The sequence below is a fragment of the Petaurus breviceps genome, unplaced genomic scaffold (assembly GCF_028583685.1).
Source record: "Petaurus breviceps papuanus isolate PSGF00001 unplaced genomic scaffold, PetGlider_PUasm1.0 462, whole genome shotgun sequence".
Classification (NCBI taxonomy): Eukaryota; Metazoa; Chordata; class Mammalia; order Diprotodontia; family Petauridae; genus Petaurus; species Petaurus breviceps.
Genome location: NW_027186347.1, coordinates 18699 through 37022, shown reverse-complemented (window position 1 = coordinate 37022; position 18324 = coordinate 18699). Strand labels below are relative to the sequence as shown.

At 40.0% G+C, this 18324-nt stretch overlaps 1 protein-coding gene across 1 annotated transcript in view; it reads left to right on the top strand.

The window, feature by feature from the left end:
* Nucleotides 1-14009, top strand: part of LOC138171725 (immunoglobulin superfamily member 1-like) — a 15943-nt gene extending 1934 nt beyond the window's left edge. Inside the window, exons 3-7 of the mRNA XM_069101359.1 lie at nucleotides 3399-3707; nucleotides 4004-4300; nucleotides 5287-5586; nucleotides 6020-6307; nucleotides 13810-14009. Coding sequence (XP_068957460.1) covers nucleotides 3399-3707; nucleotides 4004-4300; nucleotides 5287-5586; nucleotides 6020-6307; nucleotides 13810-14009 — 1394 coding nt within the window. The remainder of the gene's footprint in view (nucleotides 1-3398; nucleotides 3708-4003; nucleotides 4301-5286; nucleotides 5587-6019; nucleotides 6308-13809) is intronic.
* The last annotated feature ends 4315 nt before the right edge of the window (nucleotides 14010-18324 follow it).

The window sequence follows — 18324 nt, the reverse complement described above, 5'->3', positions numbered from 1 at the left end:
CTCTCTCTCTCTCTCTCTCTCTCTCTCTCTCTCTCTCTCTCTCTCCTTCCTTCTCTTTCTGTGTGTTCCTATCTGATTTTTTGTCTCCCTTACCCTCTGTCTCTATCTCTCCCTCCTTTTTTCTCTGCCTCTATCTATTTGTCTTTGTCTCTTTCTGTCTCTGCTTTCCTTTCTTTTTCATAATTTTTACATTTTAATTTGAAGTTTTCAGTCCCTAATTCTATCCTTCCTTTTACATTCTCTCTCCTCTTTCCCCTTCCTGAGATGGTAAATAATCAGATATACAGGTTATACATGTTCAATCATGTAAAGCATTTCCATATTAGTTATTTTGTACAAGATGACTTGAAAGAAAAACAATTAAAGAGAGTGAAAATAGCCTGCTTCAGTCTGGATTCCCTCAGTATCAGTTAGTTGTCTGGAGCTGGAGCATATGCTTCACCATCAGTCCTGTGGGATTGTCCTGGATCATTGCACTGCCAAGAACTAAGTCATTCAGGGTCCTTCAATGAGCAATATTGCTGTTATTGTGTGCAATGTTCTCCTGCTTATGTTCACTTTACTAGGCATCACTTCATGGAAGTCTCTCCAAGCTAACTTATTCCGCCATTCCCCAATGAATGGACATTTCTTTAATTTCCAATTCTTAGACACCACAAACAACGCTGTTTTAAATATTTTTGCACAAATAGATGCTTTATCCTGTTTTGCATGTCTTTGGGATATACATCTAGCAGTGTATTGCTGGATCAAAGGATAGGCACAGTTTGGTTGCCCTTTCTGCACAGTTCACAGGAGAACAATGGCTCCTAACCATTTTCTTAATTTCTTCTTCATTGGCACTGAATTCAGCCCTTTCATTTTGGATACTAGTAATTTGGTTTTCTTTTTCACTTTTTAAAAATCAAATTCACCAATGAAAATATGTATTTTATTGTTTTTTCCTAATAAAACCACCTTCTAGTTTTATTTATTACTTCAATGGTTTGCTTACTTTCAATTTTATTAATTTCTCCTTTTATTTGTCAGGATTTCCAATTTGGTGCTTAAGTTGGGATTTTTAATTTGTTCTTTTACTAGTTTTTTTTTAGTTGCATACACAATTTATTTATCTGCTTTTTCTCTATTTCATTGATAAAAGCAATTAGAGAGATAAATCCCCCCCCTCATTACTGCTTTAGCTGCAGCCCATTAATGTTGGTATGTTGTCTCATGGTTGTCATTGATAAAATTATTGATTGTTTTATGGTTTATTCTTTGACACGCTTACTTTTTAGGATCAGATGAATTATTTTCCTATTATTTTTAATGTCTCTTCAAATGTCCATTACAAAAGTAATTTTTATTTCATTATGGTCTGAAAAAAGGTATTATTAATATTTTTGCTTTTCTGCATTTGGTTGTGGGGGTTTTGCATCCTAGTATATGATCAGTTTTTGTGTAGGTGCAATGTACTGAAGAGAAAAAAAATAAGTATGCATTGCTTTCTATTCCCATAACTTCTTTTCCTTCTGACATATCATATAAGAAACCCTCCAGCTCTTTAATGTGGATGCTGCCAAATCCTGTCTCTAACTATGCAATATTTGAATTTCTTCTTTGGGCTACTTGCTATATTTCTCATTGATTAATGAGCTTTGGAATTTGACTCTGATATTTCTGGGAATTTTTATTTTGGTATCTCAGGCATTGATGGGGGGATTCTTTCAATTCCTGTTTTGCTGTCTGGTTCTAATGTATCACAGCAGTTTTCTTTGACAATTTCTTGAAAGATGTTTAGTCATTTTTTTAATCATAGTTTTCAGTTATCATCCAATATTATCTCTCCCAGAACTATTTTGTAGATTAATTGTTTTTCCAAAGAGAAATTTCAGATTTTCTTCTAATTTTTTTAATTTTTAATTTTGTTTGGTTGTATCTTGATGTATCATAGAGTCAATACTTTCCTACAATACAAAACTTTTGTACTTCTTTTTCCATTTGTCCAACTCTATTTTTGTAGGGAGATTTTTTCCTCAGTTAATTTTTGTATATTTTTTTCCAATGCTATTGACTCTATGTTCATGATTCTCTTGAATGATTGTCATTTCTTTCCCCAATGTATCTCCTACTTCTTTAATTTACCTTTTTTAAAGTCCTTTTTAAGCTCTTATGGGAATTCTTTTTGGTCCTGAGACCAAATTGCATTTTTCTTCACATTTTGATATTAATGTTCTCTTCTAAATGTATGCTTCATTTCTCCCCAACACAATAGTAACTTTCTATAGTCAAGTCTTTTGCTTGTTTTTTTTTTTTCTTTGATTTTTTGTGACTTAGTGTTTTTCTGTGAGTTGGGCTCCAGCCCTGCACTTCTCCAAGCTTTCTGGCTTAGGCTCTGTGTCTTTCTGCTGGCTTTCACTGGGCTTCAGGGCTTTGCTGCTTCTTTTCTCTGGAGGGCAGGCTTCCCTTCTGGTTCCTACTAATGTGGTGTGACCTCCCTGTTGGCCTCCCCTGGGTGTGGGCTTTAGCTGTGGGCCAACTCCTGGGTTGGGACAGTGCTGCTGTATTGCTGTGGTACCAGTCTTTCTTTCTGGTGGCTGCCTCTGGAGGAGGCACCTTGTGGCCTCTCAGCCCAGGGGTGGGGTCCTACTTCTGAGTTGCTGTGGAAATAAGGCCTCTCTATTAGCAGGCCCTGGAAGAGTAATTTTGTTGTAGATATGCCCAAAGTGAAGAGTCCTGATATTGGGTTGCTATGGAGACAGGGTCTCTCTGCTGGTAGACCCCAGAGATGGTCCATCACTGTTGGCCAGCCCCCGGACAGGGCTTCAGTAGCTGTCGACAGAGGAGCCAAGGGTTTTGCTGGTGGATTGTGCTGGGAATTGGGTCCCTGGGGTGGGATGCTGAGGAGTTGCACAGACTTTTCAATTGCCTGGGATCTCATGGTCTGCAGGAGGGAAGGGCTCACTGATGGATTTTACCAGTCCTGGAGCCTGGCTGCAGACCCCCTGCCATGAGGCTGGCTCCTGCTGTCTTTACACATGGACCTTGTTCCCCTCTGAGTGCAGTGAGACAGACCTTTCCTGCCAGGCTGGTCACTGCTCCTCTGCTCCAAGATCAATTCTGAGGTGGTTTCTAAGTGTCTGGGGGGGATTTTGGAGGGCTTAGTTCCTTTCTCAGTCAACTCTCTTGGCACCAGAGGTTTCTGACCTCCTTTTCCTGTCTCCTTTCTCCTCCCACCATCTTTTTGAAAGTGACCCAGGTAGCCTGGTTATTCAGCCATGAATGGGCCTGCAGCAGTGGGCAAAGGACTTGGCCAGGGACCCTCAGCCCCTCCTCCCTTGTCAGTTCTGTTTTATTGAATCAAAGGGGATTAAGGAGAGGTATCAGGTTCATAACTCTTTTCTTTCCTCCTTTCCTAGGAGCCCTACTCAAACCCTCCATTTCAGCCTTGCCTGGCTCTATAATATCCACAGGGACCACAGTGACCATCTTGTGTGACATGTCACCCCAGGGACCACCTCAGCACTTCAGTTTTGCCCTTCTGGAGGCAAAGAGCCTGGAGCCCTTGCAGAGACAGGACCCTGCAGGGACCTGGGCGACCTGGGCTGTTTTCTCTATTCAGTCTGTGATGGCTGAGGACACTGGGAGCTACAGCTGTATTTACTACAGGAAGACAGCTCCCTACAAGGGGTCATCTCCCAGCAATATCCTGGAGCTGACTGTGCTTGGTGAATAGAGATGAGAACCCCCTGAATCCCCAACTTTATTCCTCTCATAGGGGCCCACAGAGCTATGGGGGCAGCATAAAACCTTGGAAGTTCTGAAGGGATATTTTGGGTGGAGACTGGAGCAGACTCTGGGATCCTCTCCCATTCTACATGGATTCAGCTTTGGGTCCTGGGATAGTGGGGGTGTTTCTAGCTCAAGGCAGGCCCAAGGATCCAGTTTTCCTCTCACTAGGACCTTGGGGATGGGCGGTCTATATGACATCAGAATTTGACCTCTGGCACAACTCTCTCCTCAGGACTACTGCCCAAGGCTACCCTGTGGGTGCAGCCTGGCCTCGTGATGGCGTCAGGGGCCAACATCACTCTCTGGTGCTCAAGGCCCAAGTCTTCCCTTGAAGAGGTGACTTTCACTCTATGGAAAGCTGGAACCCAGGGTTCCATACAGCAGCAGACCTCAGCACATCTCTGGACTAGCTTCCTCATCCCATCTGTAAGACCTGAGGATACTGGGAGCTACAGCTGTACTTATAGGGGACAGAAAGGGTCTGCTAGAGGATCAAAGATCAGTAATGACCTGGACCTGGTAGTGCCAGGTGAGGGGTGTGTGTGGGACCCTCATTAATTCTGAGTATGATCCCTCTGTCCAGCCAGGGGCCTCACATAGACAGGGTCTGGTGTCTACACAGCCTGCTCTGCCCTGGGGCCTCTCAGGACTCTTGGGGCTTTGAGGACATGAGGCATTTCTATTGTGATCTGGAATTTTGGGAAGAAAGGTGATAGTGGGGACTGAGTTAGGAGTTAGGAACAGAATCACAGAGACTCAGAACTGAAAGGGGTCTATGGAGGTTCTTGAGTCCAAACTTCCCATAATCAGTGAGAAAAATAATATCCAGAGAGAGGGAAGGACTAGACCAAGGCCACACAAAAAGTGAATGACTGAGCCTGGAAATGAACCTGAGCCTTCCCACTTCTGCACCATCATCTGACTCTTGGTTTTTTCTGAGTCCTGGGTCTGTCTGGGATACCCCAGATCAAAGGTAAGGGGTCATCATCTTCCCTCCTGTGAGGCCTCAGATGAAGGAGACCATAGGTTGGGTGAGCTCCCTCCAATATGAAAGTTTCCTTAAATTCCTCACTACCAACATCTAGCAATGTATGAGTGATCTTCCGGTCAAAACGTTCATTTACAAATGAGATAACTGAGACTCACAGGCAGCTTTGTGACTCAGGGGATAGAATGCTGAGCTTGGAGTTGGGAACTTTGATCTCCCTTAGTTCAAATCTGATCTCAGACACTGATTTGCTCTGTGAGCCTGGGAAAATGACAAGTTATTTTGCCTCACTTTTCTTATCTGTAAAATGAGCTAGAGAAGGATATGGCAAGCCACTCATGTATCCCTGCCAAGAAAACCCCAAATGAGTCATGAAGAATTAGGACATAATGGAAAAACAGCTGAACAGACAAACTCATACTCAGACAGGTCCCGTGACTGACCCAAGGTCATACAGGGACTCAGAGTCAGAACAGGGATTTGACTCAGGTGATCTAATTCCCATCCCCCTATTTTCACTCTCCCAGGATCTCTCCCCAAGCCTTCCCTCTCAGCCTTCCCAGGTCTGGTGGTGGAGCCCGGGATGCATGTGACTCTCCAGTGCCGGCAGCCCCCTCAGTCATCACCTCAGAGGGTGACATTCAGTCTGCTGAAGGTGGGGACCCCTCAGGCCTTGCAGAGCCAGAGCCCAGCTGGGACCTCAGCTGCCTTTTCCCTCCTCTCTGTGAGGGCCCAGGATGCTGGTAACTACAGCTGTGTCTACTACAGGAGGACGGCTCCATACCGGGTGTCTGAGCTCAGTGCGGTCCTGCAGATCTGGGTGACAGGTGAGGACATGTCCAGGTCCCCAAGGCATAAAATAGAGTTTTGGGACCCAAGTCTGATTGGCAGGCCAGGAATCCAGAGAAGGCATGTTTTTCTCAGCTCTTTTGACATCACGAGGTAGAGGTTGGGCAAGGTCTGGGAGTCCCTAAGGAAAGAGAGAACGAATGTGGAAGGCTGGACCAGCTCAGGTACTACTTCCATTTAAGGGACATTGAGGGAAGGAAGAGACTCCCTTTTTCTAGGTGGGCCCAGAGAACATCTCAAGTCCTGCATCCTTGCCTCTCCAGGGAAGGATGTTTGGGGCAAGGAACAACCAAAGAGTCAAAGGGAGTGAGAGCTGATTATCAAGGACATCGCAGGTCTTATTTCACCACTACCCCTATTAAAACTGCATAGAACCCTTGAGGATCTCTGCTCTCTGCTTCATTTTTCCAGATGCCCTCCCCAAGCCTTCCCTCTCAGCCTGGCCTGCCTCAGAGGTGGTATCAGGGGCCAACGTGAGCCTGCTGTGCCAGGGGCCCTCATGGAGCAGTAGTTTTGTTCTGTACAAAGACAGAAAGGAGAAAATCCTTCCAAGCTTGGATAACACTCAAGATGGGGGCAAGTACATCCTCAGTCATGTGACCCACGAGGACTCTGGCAATTATAGGTGCAGCTACCAGCTCAGCACCAATGGAAGTGTTTGGAAGCAGTGTAGTGAGCCTCTCCTGCTCATAGTCAAAGGTGAGAGACAGAAGCTCCAGAGACCCACCCAAGGCCTTGGCTCTGAAATGAGACTCAAGATAAGAGACAACAGTAATCTTGTCATTTTCCTCAATTCTAGTATTATAGCAAACCAGACTTTGTGGATTGGGACATGAGGCTGCCCCCTTACTTCCCAGTGACCCATATATCTCTATCCTGGTTTCTGAGTTTCTCACTCTAATTCCAAGGGATAAACAGGCTCTGAGCAGTAATTCTTCACAACTCTTGAGTGCTGGAGGTAATGGGTGGCTTTAGAAGGAGATAAGAAGAGAAAAAGGGGAAAATTTCAGTGGAAAGATGAGAGTTCCCTAAGGTAGTTATTTATGAACGTTGTTCTTTCTCCACCACCCAGGTACAGTGCACAGTAACACCCTCATTATCACCCTCAGCTGTGTCTCCTTCCTCCTCCTCCTCCTCCTCTGCCTTCTGTTGCTGGCCATCCTCTGCCAAGGATCCATCCCCATGGGTGAGACATAATTACACCCCTCAGTATATTAAGCACTTGAGATGGGTAAAAGACGAGACCTTTATTTCCTCCTTTGAGACAATCTCTGACCTTGCTTCTTCTCTTCCCATGTCTCTCTCCACAGGGTATTTACAAGGAGAGAGCCCAAAGAGGTAAAGAGACTCAGCTCCTCTTATCATCGTCCCCTGGTCTTTCCTTGCCATAAAGCCCTGGACCCAGTGCCCTAGCCAGAGTCGCTGGTGAGGAGAGGCTGATCACAGCCTCCCAGGGTGGACTTCATCCCCATGCCCTATTTCCTCCCTCTCTCCCTGTCACAGGTGTCTCTGTTGTTCTTGTCTTCCTTGGAGTTCCTGCCTCCCCCATCAGCCTGAGGCCACCAGAGAGGAGACTGTGTGTAAGATACCTGGGGAGGAACAGGGTTGATAATCATTGGTTAGGGGGATGGGAATGTGGAGGGTCGTCCTGGTTCTGGGAGCTGTGGGAATGATGAAAACTTCTGTCTTCCTCAGATACTGAAGTGACCAAGGAGAGATCAAGGGGAGCCTTGGTGAGTTAGACCATCCTGTCTGCACTGGAGGGCCCTGTTCTATCCTTGACCTTTCCCAACAAGCTCTGAGCTAGAGTTCTACCACTTCTTAATCATGTATTGTTTTCTTCTAGTTGCCCAATGCTGGGTCACTGAACTGGGGGTTCCTTGGCTTATTGGAGTACACTGTTAAATATTCTCATCACTGTACTTCAGTATCAAGTGTTTCCTTTGAAATTGTACAGAGTTCATTCCATATAATTGAAAGAATGAGAATGACAAAGCACCCATAGGTTTCTTCAGACAGCCTTTTAAAGCACTCATGACACATCAATAATTGTACAACTCCTTCTCCAAAGTCATTTATTGATCCTTCAACCTTCTATTTCTCCTTTAGGTTCCCATGGCTCAAGAACCCCCTGGAGTGACCTATGCTCAGCTGAACATAAGAACCTTGACTGAGAGGCAAACGGACCACATGAGGATACCCAGAGAGACCACTATCTATTCCTCTGTTCCTGGGGACTGAGGGATTAGGGCACCTTCCTCACAATAAATTCTCTCCCATCATCTCCTCCCTCATTCTCTCTTCTCCCATCTCCTCTCCTTTCCCTGTTCCCTATTTAATGATTTTTTTTCTAGTACATTTCCCCGGGTTTCCATCACTGAGGATCCATGATGCCTATTGGGGTTATCCATTTGTAGATTTGTGTAAAGCAAGTGCATCCATCTATGACAGTCAGAAGCATACATGATATATACAGAATAAAAGGTAGACAGTCATCTTAAAGGGGATGTCCCTGGCAGTTGTGAGAACCAGGAAAGGCCTTATAAACTAGCCTGAATTGGACTTGAATTTTAAAGGAATCCAGGCAAATTAAGAGGCAGATTGGAAGATAGATAACATTCCACGTATAAGGGAAGCCATAACATAGGCATGGAGTTAGGAAACTATTGTGTAAAGGGACAAAAAAAAATTAGCCATAGTAACCCTTTCATAGAGTGGAGAGAAATGAAGTGAAACAAGTATAGGAAAGAAGGAAACCTTTAATGTTCACCCTTCACTGCCATCACAAAAGATTGAATAAAAGACAACGTGAAATATCTCATTAGAAGGAGCACTGACCTGGAGAATAGATCCAGAAAGGATAATTAAAAATTATTGGAGTACCTGAAAGCCATGATCAAAAAAAAAAAGGCTAGATATCATCTTTCAAGAAACTATCAGAGAAAATTGCCTTGATATTCTAGAACCAGAGGGTAAAATGGAATTTGAAAGAATGCACTAATCACCTCTTGAAAGAGATCCTAAAATGAAAATTCCTAGGAATATTATAGCTAAATTGCACATTTCTCAAGCAAACATAAAACAAAAAAACAACTCAAGTATTGTGCAACCGCAATCAGGAAAACAGAAGATTTGTCATATTCTCTATTAAGGAATTTGAGAGTTTGGAATATAACATTCCAGAGGTCAAAGGAGCTAGGATTAAAAACAAGAATCACTAACCCAGCAAAACTGAGTGTAATTAAAAAGGGAAAAAAACTGGCATTCAATAACATAGAATCATCCAATGCATTCTTGAGTTGCAAGTGCTAAATATGAAATTTGAATTTTTAAATACAAGATTCCAGAGAAGCATCAAAAAGGTAAATAGGAAAGAGAAATTATAAAGGGCTTATTGAAGTTGAACTGTTTACATTCCTACATGGAAAGATGATATTTGTAACTCATAGTCTGTTCTCATTATTAGTGGAGTTGTATATATATAAACAGAGCACAGGGCGAATTGAATATGAAGGGATGACATTAAAAAAAAATTAAGGCAGCAAGTAAGAGCACCGGCTCCAATGTCGGGATGACCTGGGGATCAAATCTGAGCTCAAATACTTAGCGCCACACCCAGAAATAACTGGCCGTGTAACCTTGAGCAAAGTTACTTAAGCCTGATTGCTTTGAAAAAATAAATAAAATTAAAGGATGAGAGAGGAATGTACTGGGAGAAGGAGAAAGGGAGTGGTAGAATGGGGTAAATTATCTCTTGTAAAAGTGGCAAGATAAAAGCTTTTATATTGGAGGAGAAGAGGGGGAAGATGACAGCAAATAAGTAATCTTTACTCTCATTAGACTTGGTTTAAGGAGGGAATAACATACACAGCTAATTAGGTCTAATAGAAGCCTAGCTTAACCTACAGGAAAGTTTGGAGAATAAGAGAATGGGAGAATGATAGAATGAAGGGCAGACAGAGAGAGGGGTAACCAGAAGCAAAAACTTTTGAGGAGGTTCAGGGTAGAAGGAGGGAGTAGAATAAATGAAGGGTTGGATAGAATGGAGGGAAATATAGTTAAACTCTCACAACATAACTACATATGTTTAACTTACATAGAATTGCTTGCCTTCTCAATCAGGGTGAGTGGGGAGGGAGGGAAACTATTTGAAACACAAAATTTTAAAAGCTAATGTTAAAAATTATTTTTACCTGAAAACTGGGAAATAAGACATACACATAGTGGAGTATAGAAATATATCTCATCATGCAGGAAGATAGAAGTGGAAGGGGATAAGAGAAAGGGGTTGGGTTTGATATAAAGGAGGGCAGATTGGGGGCAAGAGCTCATCAGAATGTGCACCATTGTGGGGTGGAGAGATGAGGAGAAAATTGAAATTCAAAATATTGTGGAAATGAATGTTGAAACTAAAAATTAATTAAGTAAATGGCTATGTAATAAATAAATAAAAATAATAAAAAGGGCCAAAAATTAGTAGAAAATTCAATTTCTCGCTTCCCCACTCCCCAGCACTGAGAAAGCAACCAGTTTGGTTCAGGTTACACATGTGAAACCATGCATATCGTTTTCCCATGCTAGTCATGATATAACAGAACACACAGACAAAGGAAGAAAAAGAAAGAATGTAAAAAAAAAAGCTGAATTTGATCTTAATGTGAACTTCATCACTTCTTTCTCTGGAGATGGAGAAGGTTTTTCATTATAAGTCCTTCAGAATTGTCTCAGATCATTGTATTGCTAAGAATAACTCAGTCATGGTTGATCATGTTTGATCATGATGGGTTACAATATGATTGTTACTGAATACAAGGTTTTCTTGATCCTACTCATTTCAATTCACATCAATTCATGTGAGTCTTTCCAGGTTTTTCTGAGATCAACCTGTTTGTCTTTTTAATAGCACAACATTATTCTATCAAAACCATATGCAACAACTTGATCAGTTACTGCCTAGTGAATGGGGTTCTCCTCAATTCCTAATTCCTTGCCACTACTAAAAGAGTTCCTATCAACATTTTTGTTCATCTAACTCCTTTTCCCATTTTTTAAAATCTCTTTGGGATATAGATATATTAGTGGTATTTTTTTTTTTTTGGTTAAAGGGTATGCATGGCAGTATAGTTCCAAATTGCTCTACAGAATAGCAGTCAGTACATGACTTCCCCTACAATACATTACTATGTTGATTTCCTCACCTGCTTTTCAACATTTGTCATTTTCTTTTTCTGTCATATTAGCCAGTCTGACTGGTGTGGAATGAAAGTTGAGAGTTGTCTTCATTTGCAGTTCTCTAATAAATAGTGATTTCAGGCTTTTTTTCCCCATATGACTAGAGATCTCTTTGATTTCTTCATCTAAAAACTCCCTGTTCATGTTCTTTGACCATATATCAATTGAGAAATGGATATTATTTCTATAAATTTGACTCAGTTCACTGTATACTTGATAAATGAGGTCTTTATCAAACAAACTTGCTATAATCACACTTGGGATAACTATGTCTTTCCCTCCATCACATTTCCACCTTTTTAATTCTACTCTCTCACTCTTCATTCACCCAGTTCATCCTCAAAAGTGTTTTGCTTCTGAATTTTACCTTCCCTAATATGCTCTCCCTTCTGTCAGTCCACTCCTTCTCTTTTTGCCTTCCCCTCTTTCTTTCATGTATGGTAAGACAGATATTTGCACCCAAATTTATGTGTATATTATTCCCTCTTTGAGCTAGTTCAAGAGTTCTTCCCACCTCCCCCATCATCCCTTTGATTATAAAAGCACTTTGATGCCTCTTATATGCCAAATAATACACCAAATTCTATTTCTTACTCTCCCCTTCTTCCACTGCATTCCTTTGTGTCACTTCTTAATTTTATTTTTTTATATAAAAATCTCCTTGTATTCCACCAACATACTTGCCCTCTGTCTATGTGTACTCCTTTCAAGTACCCTAAAAATGAAAAAAAAAAGCTTTTAGGAGTTACAAGCATCATTTTTCCCATGGAGGAATATAAACAATTTGACCTTGTTGAATCCCTTATGATTTCTCTTTCATGTTGTCCTTTTTTTGTTTCTCTTGAATTTTATAGTTGAAATTCAAAATTTTCTATTCATCTTTGGTTTTTGTATCCAGAATGTTTGAAAGTCCTCTATGTCATTGAATGTCCACCTTTTTCCCCTGAAGGATTCTCCTCAGTTTTTCCATGGAGGTGATTGTTGATTGTAATCCTAGTTCTTTTGGCCTTCAGAATACCATGTAACAAGCCTTCTTATCCTTTAATGTTGAAATGGGTAAATCTTGTGTTATACTGACTTTGACTCCATGATCTTTGAATTTTTAAAAATTTACTTCTTGCAACATTTTCTCCTTGACCTAGGAGCTCTGGAATGTAGCTGAAATATTCCTGGGAGTTTTTATTTTGGGATCTCTTTCAGGAGATGATCAGTGGATTCTTGTAAAAAAAATTTTTTTTTACTTTTTTAACATTATTTATTTATTTATTTTTCAACATTCTTTTCCACATGATTTTGAGTTTCAACTTTTCTCCCCATCTCTCCCCTCTCCCCACCACAAAATATCAAGCATACTGCTTACCCCTTCCCCTACTCAGGTCTTTCATATTTTCCACCCCCCCATTATCCCTTTCCCCTTTACTTTCTTGTAGGGTAAGATGGATTTCTATATCCCATTGCCTGTACAAATCATTTCCTGGTTGCATGTAAAAACAGTTTTTTATCACTTGTTTTTAAAACTCTGAGTTACAGATTCTCTCCCTTCTTCCCTCCTCCCCCACCACCATTGAGAAGACAAGCAGTTCAATATAGGCTATACATGTCTAGTTGTGTAAAATATTTCCATAGTAGTTATATTATGAAAGACTAACTATATTTCTCATCCAGCCCCCATTTATTCTGTTTTCTCCTTTGACCCTGTCCCTTTTCAGATGTGTTTGCTTCTGACTATCCCCTCCCCACTATCTCTCCTCCCTTCTATCAACCCCCTTTTCTTATCCCCTTTCTCCTTATTTCCTGTAAGGTAAGATACCCAACTGAGTGTGTATGTTATACTCCCCTTAATCCAAATCCAATGCGAGCATGGCTGACATCCCCTTTCACCTTCCTGCTCTTCCCCTCCATCGTAACAGCTTTCTTTTGCCTCTTTTATGTGAGATAATTTACCTTATTCTACCTTTCCCTTTCTCCTCCCAATATATTCCTCTTTCACCTCTTAATGTTGTTTTTAAAATATCATCCCTTCATATTCAACTCACCGTGTGCCTTCTGTCTATGTATACACATACATGCATACACATATATACATGAATATTCATACACAAATGCACACATGCATACATATGCATATATATACATATATATATATATATATACATCTACATCTACCTCTACATCTACATCTACTCCCTTCAACTCTCCTAATACTGAGAAAAGTCTCATGAGTTACAAATATCATCTTTTCATGTAGGAATATAAACAATTCAACTTTACTAAGTTCCTTTTGATTTCTCTTTCCTGTTTACCTTTACTTGTTTCTCTTGACTGCTTTATTTGAATGTCAAATTTTCTGCTCATCTCTGGTCTTTACATCAGGAAAGCTGGAAAGTCTGAAATATGATCACATGTGAATGACTTAGGTTTTCTCAGCAATTCAATGATTCAAAATATCTTTGAAGGACTTTTGATGCAAAATGCTATCCAACCCCAGAGAAATAATTGAAGACACTTGAATACAGATGGAAGTATACTTTTTTACTTCCTGAATTTTTATTTTTAAAAATTGGCCTGTTTTCTTTTACACCATTACTAATGTGAAAATATGTTTTGCATTTCTCTACATTTATAACATATTCAAATGTTTGCCTTCTCAATAAGGGAGAGAGGTAGGGAGAGAATTTGTAAGTCAATTTTAAAAATGAGTGTTGAATACTGAATGCTTTTTTGACTTCTGGGAGTCAAGATGGTGGAGTAAGAAGTAAGTTGCTCAGGGACGGCCAGGTGGCTCAGTGAGTAAGAGCACTGGCCTCAAAGTTGGGATGATCTGGGATCAAATCCGGGCTCAGATACTTACCACCACTCCCAGAAATAACTGGCCATGTAACCTTGAACAAGTTACTTAATCCCAATTGCTTTAAGAAAAAAAGAAGTAAGTTGCTCTCACTCTCCCTTATTGACCTCTAAAACCCCAGGAAATATTGACCCAGGAAAAATCATCGACCAACTGATCCAGAAGAAAGACAGGGTGCAACAGTCTTGTAGCCTAGGAAACATGGGGCAATTAATGGGAAAAGTTCCTCTTGCTCTAGTTGAAGGGGATCAATATAGAACAGGAGGTGTCCCAGCAAGCCAGCAGCAAGCCCTACCTCAGCAAAGCAGTCGGAGATGCTAAACCCCAGGGTGGAGGAGCAGGCAAGCGCTGACAGGAGGACCCCCCCCACTCAATATTCTTGGCTCAGGCAGGTAAATGGGTAAACTATTGCTAGGGTGTTCCTTGTGTGCCATGGGACAGGCATCCTCCAAGAATAAAACCTTCTTGTGATTCAGCATAACTCTAGGAAGCACAGTTCCAAGAGGCCAGGCATTATCAAGCACTACATTATTGTGTTTCTTCACTTCTTCATGTTCTGTACCTGATCTGTTATACAGATTGATCTTTCATTTTGTTTTTTTTTTAAACCAGTGCTGAATTGGTTGTATGATTACTACCTTGTAATATCATTTGAGATATAACTCTAATAGACCCCATCCTTTCCAAATTTGCTATTTCCCACAGCATTCTTGGTCTTTTATCCTTCCATTTGTACTTTACCCCCATCCCCGATATCTGTAAAAATATTCCTTTGGAAATTTGAATTGCATGTCACTGAATAAGAAGATTGATTTATATATTATTATTTTTTTATATATTGTTCTGATCCACTAAAGAGTAATATCAATATTCTTCCAATTACTTGGGTCTGACAGTAATTTGATAAAGAGTGTCCTATATTGAGATTCATAGGTCGCCTTGTGGATTTTCATAGATATGTTCTCAGCTATTTTATAAGTTCTGGAGTGATTTGAATGTACTATATTTTAGCCCTTCCTGTGAATTTTGTGGGTTATATAGAGGAATTATAGTTGTCCTGATTTTATCTTATGTTCTACAGCTTTGCTGATGTCATTATTTCAATTAATTTTTGACTGTACAGAAAATTAACTCTCTAGAGTTCCACAAGTGTACCATCATGTCATCTGCATAAGTGATAATTTCATTTTCTCTTTGCCTATGCTCATTCTCTCTAACTCTTTTCTGATTACTGTAGCTAGCATTTCTAACACTTTCTTAAAATAGCAGTGGTCATAATGAACATCTTGGTTTTACCCCTGATCTTACTGGAAAGGAATCTCCTATGCATAAAATGTTGTTCTTTGATGTAAAGAAAGTTTATTATATTAAGGAAAAGTCCACTGATTCCTATTACTTCTAGACTTTTGAATAAAAAAGATTACTTGATTTAGTCAAAAGATTTTCGATCATCTATTCATATTATAATATGAATTTTACTATTTGTATAATTTTTTTCAAATGCTTTATTAACTTCTGATTTACATCATTCATTTCCTCCAGATTTTGAGTTACAAATTTTCTCCACGTTTTTCCCCTGCCCACCCCCACAAAATAGCAGTCCCACAGGATATCCCCCCCTCCAATCTGCTCTCTCCCATATTTTCTACCATACCCCTTTTGACTTTTCCAGTGGATCTCTATGTCCCAGTGCCTGTATATCTTACTTCCCAGTTACATGTAAAAGAGTATTGATAATAGTATACACACACACACACACACACACACACATATATATATATATATATACACACATATTTGATTTTAAAACTTTGAATTCCAGATTTATTCCCTTCCTCCCTTGTCACTCACCCTTACTGGGAAAATAAACAGTTCAGTATAGGTTGTACATGTGTGGCTAATGCAAAACAATAACATAGTAGATATATTGTAAAAGACTGACTATATTTCCCTCCCTCCTATCCCACCTCCTACTTGTTCTATTCTCTACTTTAATCCCATGCCTTTTCAAAAGTGGGTGCTTTCAACTTCCCTTCCTCCCAGCCTGCTCTCCCTTCCATCATCCCCCTTCTCATCCTCTTCCCCCCGACTGTCCTGTAGGGTGAGATACCCTATTTTATGTGTATTTCATTCCCTCCTGAAGCAAAATTCAATGGGAATAAGGTTGACCCATTCCCTTTTGCCTCCCTATTCTTCCCCTCCATTGTAATCATTTCCCCTTGCCTCTTTTGTATGAGATAGTTAACCCCAGTCTCTCCCCATCTCCTCTCATTATATTCCTCTCTCACCTCTTAAATTCACTTTTTAAGTATCATCCCTTCCTGTTAAATTGGTCCTGTGCCCTCTATCTATGTATGCCTGTAAACATATATACACACATTCACATATGTATTCATATGCCCATATACTCTCACATATAGTCATATGTATATAGACAAACATATATATATGTATATATACACATATGTCTATTCCCTTCAACTACTGAGAAAAGTTTCATAAATTACACTTTGCAGGCCAGGAGCTGAAGCTGTCACGTGGCACTGGCTGGCTGTGCCAGGTGTCTCAGCAGCTTCTTGCCCTGGGGGCAAAAGCCAACACACTCACACTTACTGGCTCCCAAAGTTCAGACTACACTGACCTCTCACTTTGTCCTTCGCATCTGTGTGTTGATAAATCTGGAAATGGCCACAGCTGCTGCTGCTCTGGAGTCCCTCCGGCCATGGCTGGTCAGGCCTGCCCTGGGGCTAAAGCCTTGGCATGGGGCTGGGCTTGACTCCCAGAGCACTGCGCTGGATTCCTGCTGGCCTGCCGGGCTGTCCTCAGCAGGAGGTTAGGTTCTCTGTGTCATTTTGTGGGTTCTGCAGCTCCAAAGTTTTTTTTAGAGTCCCCTTTTTACATGGATTGGGGAGGGTGGAAGCAGGAGCAGTGAGGAGGTCCTGCTTCTACTCTGCCATCTTGGCTCTGCCTATTTGTATAATTAACAATTATAATTTATATTCTTCCATGTGTTTCAGCAGCCATGGTCATAGGATATGATTATAGCATATTGTCATAGCCTTCTGGATAATATCTTATTGATCATTTTTGTATTAATGTTCATTAGGATTAATGGTCTTTAGACTCCTTGCTCTGCTTTGTTTCTCCTTGTTTTAATCATCAAGACCTTGTTTACATCAGAGAAAGATATTGGAATGTACCATTTTTCTAACTTTTATTTTGATAGATAAGGAGACAGATAAAATGTTTACAGACTTACTAGATTTCCAGAATTTTGTTAAGTTTTAAGGATGCAAATAAAAACACACCAGATACTTCAGGGATCTTACATTTTCATAGAAAAAAACAACACTTAAAGAGAGAAGGAAGGCGGGGGGTAACGGTTAGAATACAGTTGTTAAGGGGTGGGTGCTGGAATAAATGGAGATGTGTGAGAAGTGTAGTAAAGGAGTAGGCCTGGGGCAGAGGAAACATAAGACCAGGCTTGGCCTATCAAAATGAAGGGGAATTTCAAGGGTAGAATTAAATTTTCCAGATGAATAGGGAAAAAAAGAAGTAAACGTGAACTATATGGTCAATATTGTTTGCTTTGCATTTTATGATCTTTTCTCTATCTTATTTAAGAAATTCCCCTACTCATAGTTGTGAAAGATACTGATTTGTTCTTGTATTATTATTTTTATGATGTGAATTTTTATATTTAGTTCACCTAATCAATTTTGAACTTACTATGGTATATGTTATGAGGATTGAAAATTAATTTCTATTCATTCTAGTTTTCAAGAGTTGACTTGTCAAAAAGAGAAGACTTCCCTTTGAAAATTATATTCTTGCTTTTATTTAACAGTGGGATACTGTTTTCAAAATCTCTTCTGTTTTAACCACAATCAAATCAATATGATGTCTACTGCTTTATTAGAGAATTTGAAGTCTCTTACTTCCATTCTTTTATACCATTTCCTATTATTTGGGACTGGAACATTTTAGTATCCAAATGAAATTTTTTTATTATTTTATCTTATTCTATAAAATACTATTTGATAGGTATAATACTAAACCCATAAATTTAAAGAGCACTGCCATTTTGATTTCTCTCAAACTCTTAATGTCTCCCTTTATTTCTGTAAATAGTTGTATCTATATAAATCTTGTGTATATATTTTTTCTTTCACTCCGAGACATTTTCTGCTTTTTGTCATATTGAATGGACTCTGATAAGTCAACAACTTTCATTAAGTAAGAAACGTTGTGCTAAATGGTAGGGATACAATAACAAAAATGGAATATTCCCTACCCTTAAAGGTCTTGCACTCTATTTGTATCTATATAAGCTTTAGTGAAAGAAAATAAGTTCTTTAAGGGTATGGATTCTTTAATTCTTTTTGTTTTATCTCCAGCACCTTGCTTAATGTCTGGTACAAAGTAATATATAGATGTGAATTGATCAAAATTTCATTCAAATGAGAAAAAGCAGAAAATGTTTAAAGTGTGCATGTGTGTATACTTATATGGAAGGAATGAAAGAAAGAAAGGAAGAAAGAAAGAAAGAAAGAAAGAAAGAGAGAAAGGAAGGAAGGAAGGAAGGAAGGAAGGAAGGAAGGAAGGAAGGAAGGAAGGAAGGAAGGAAGGAAGGAAG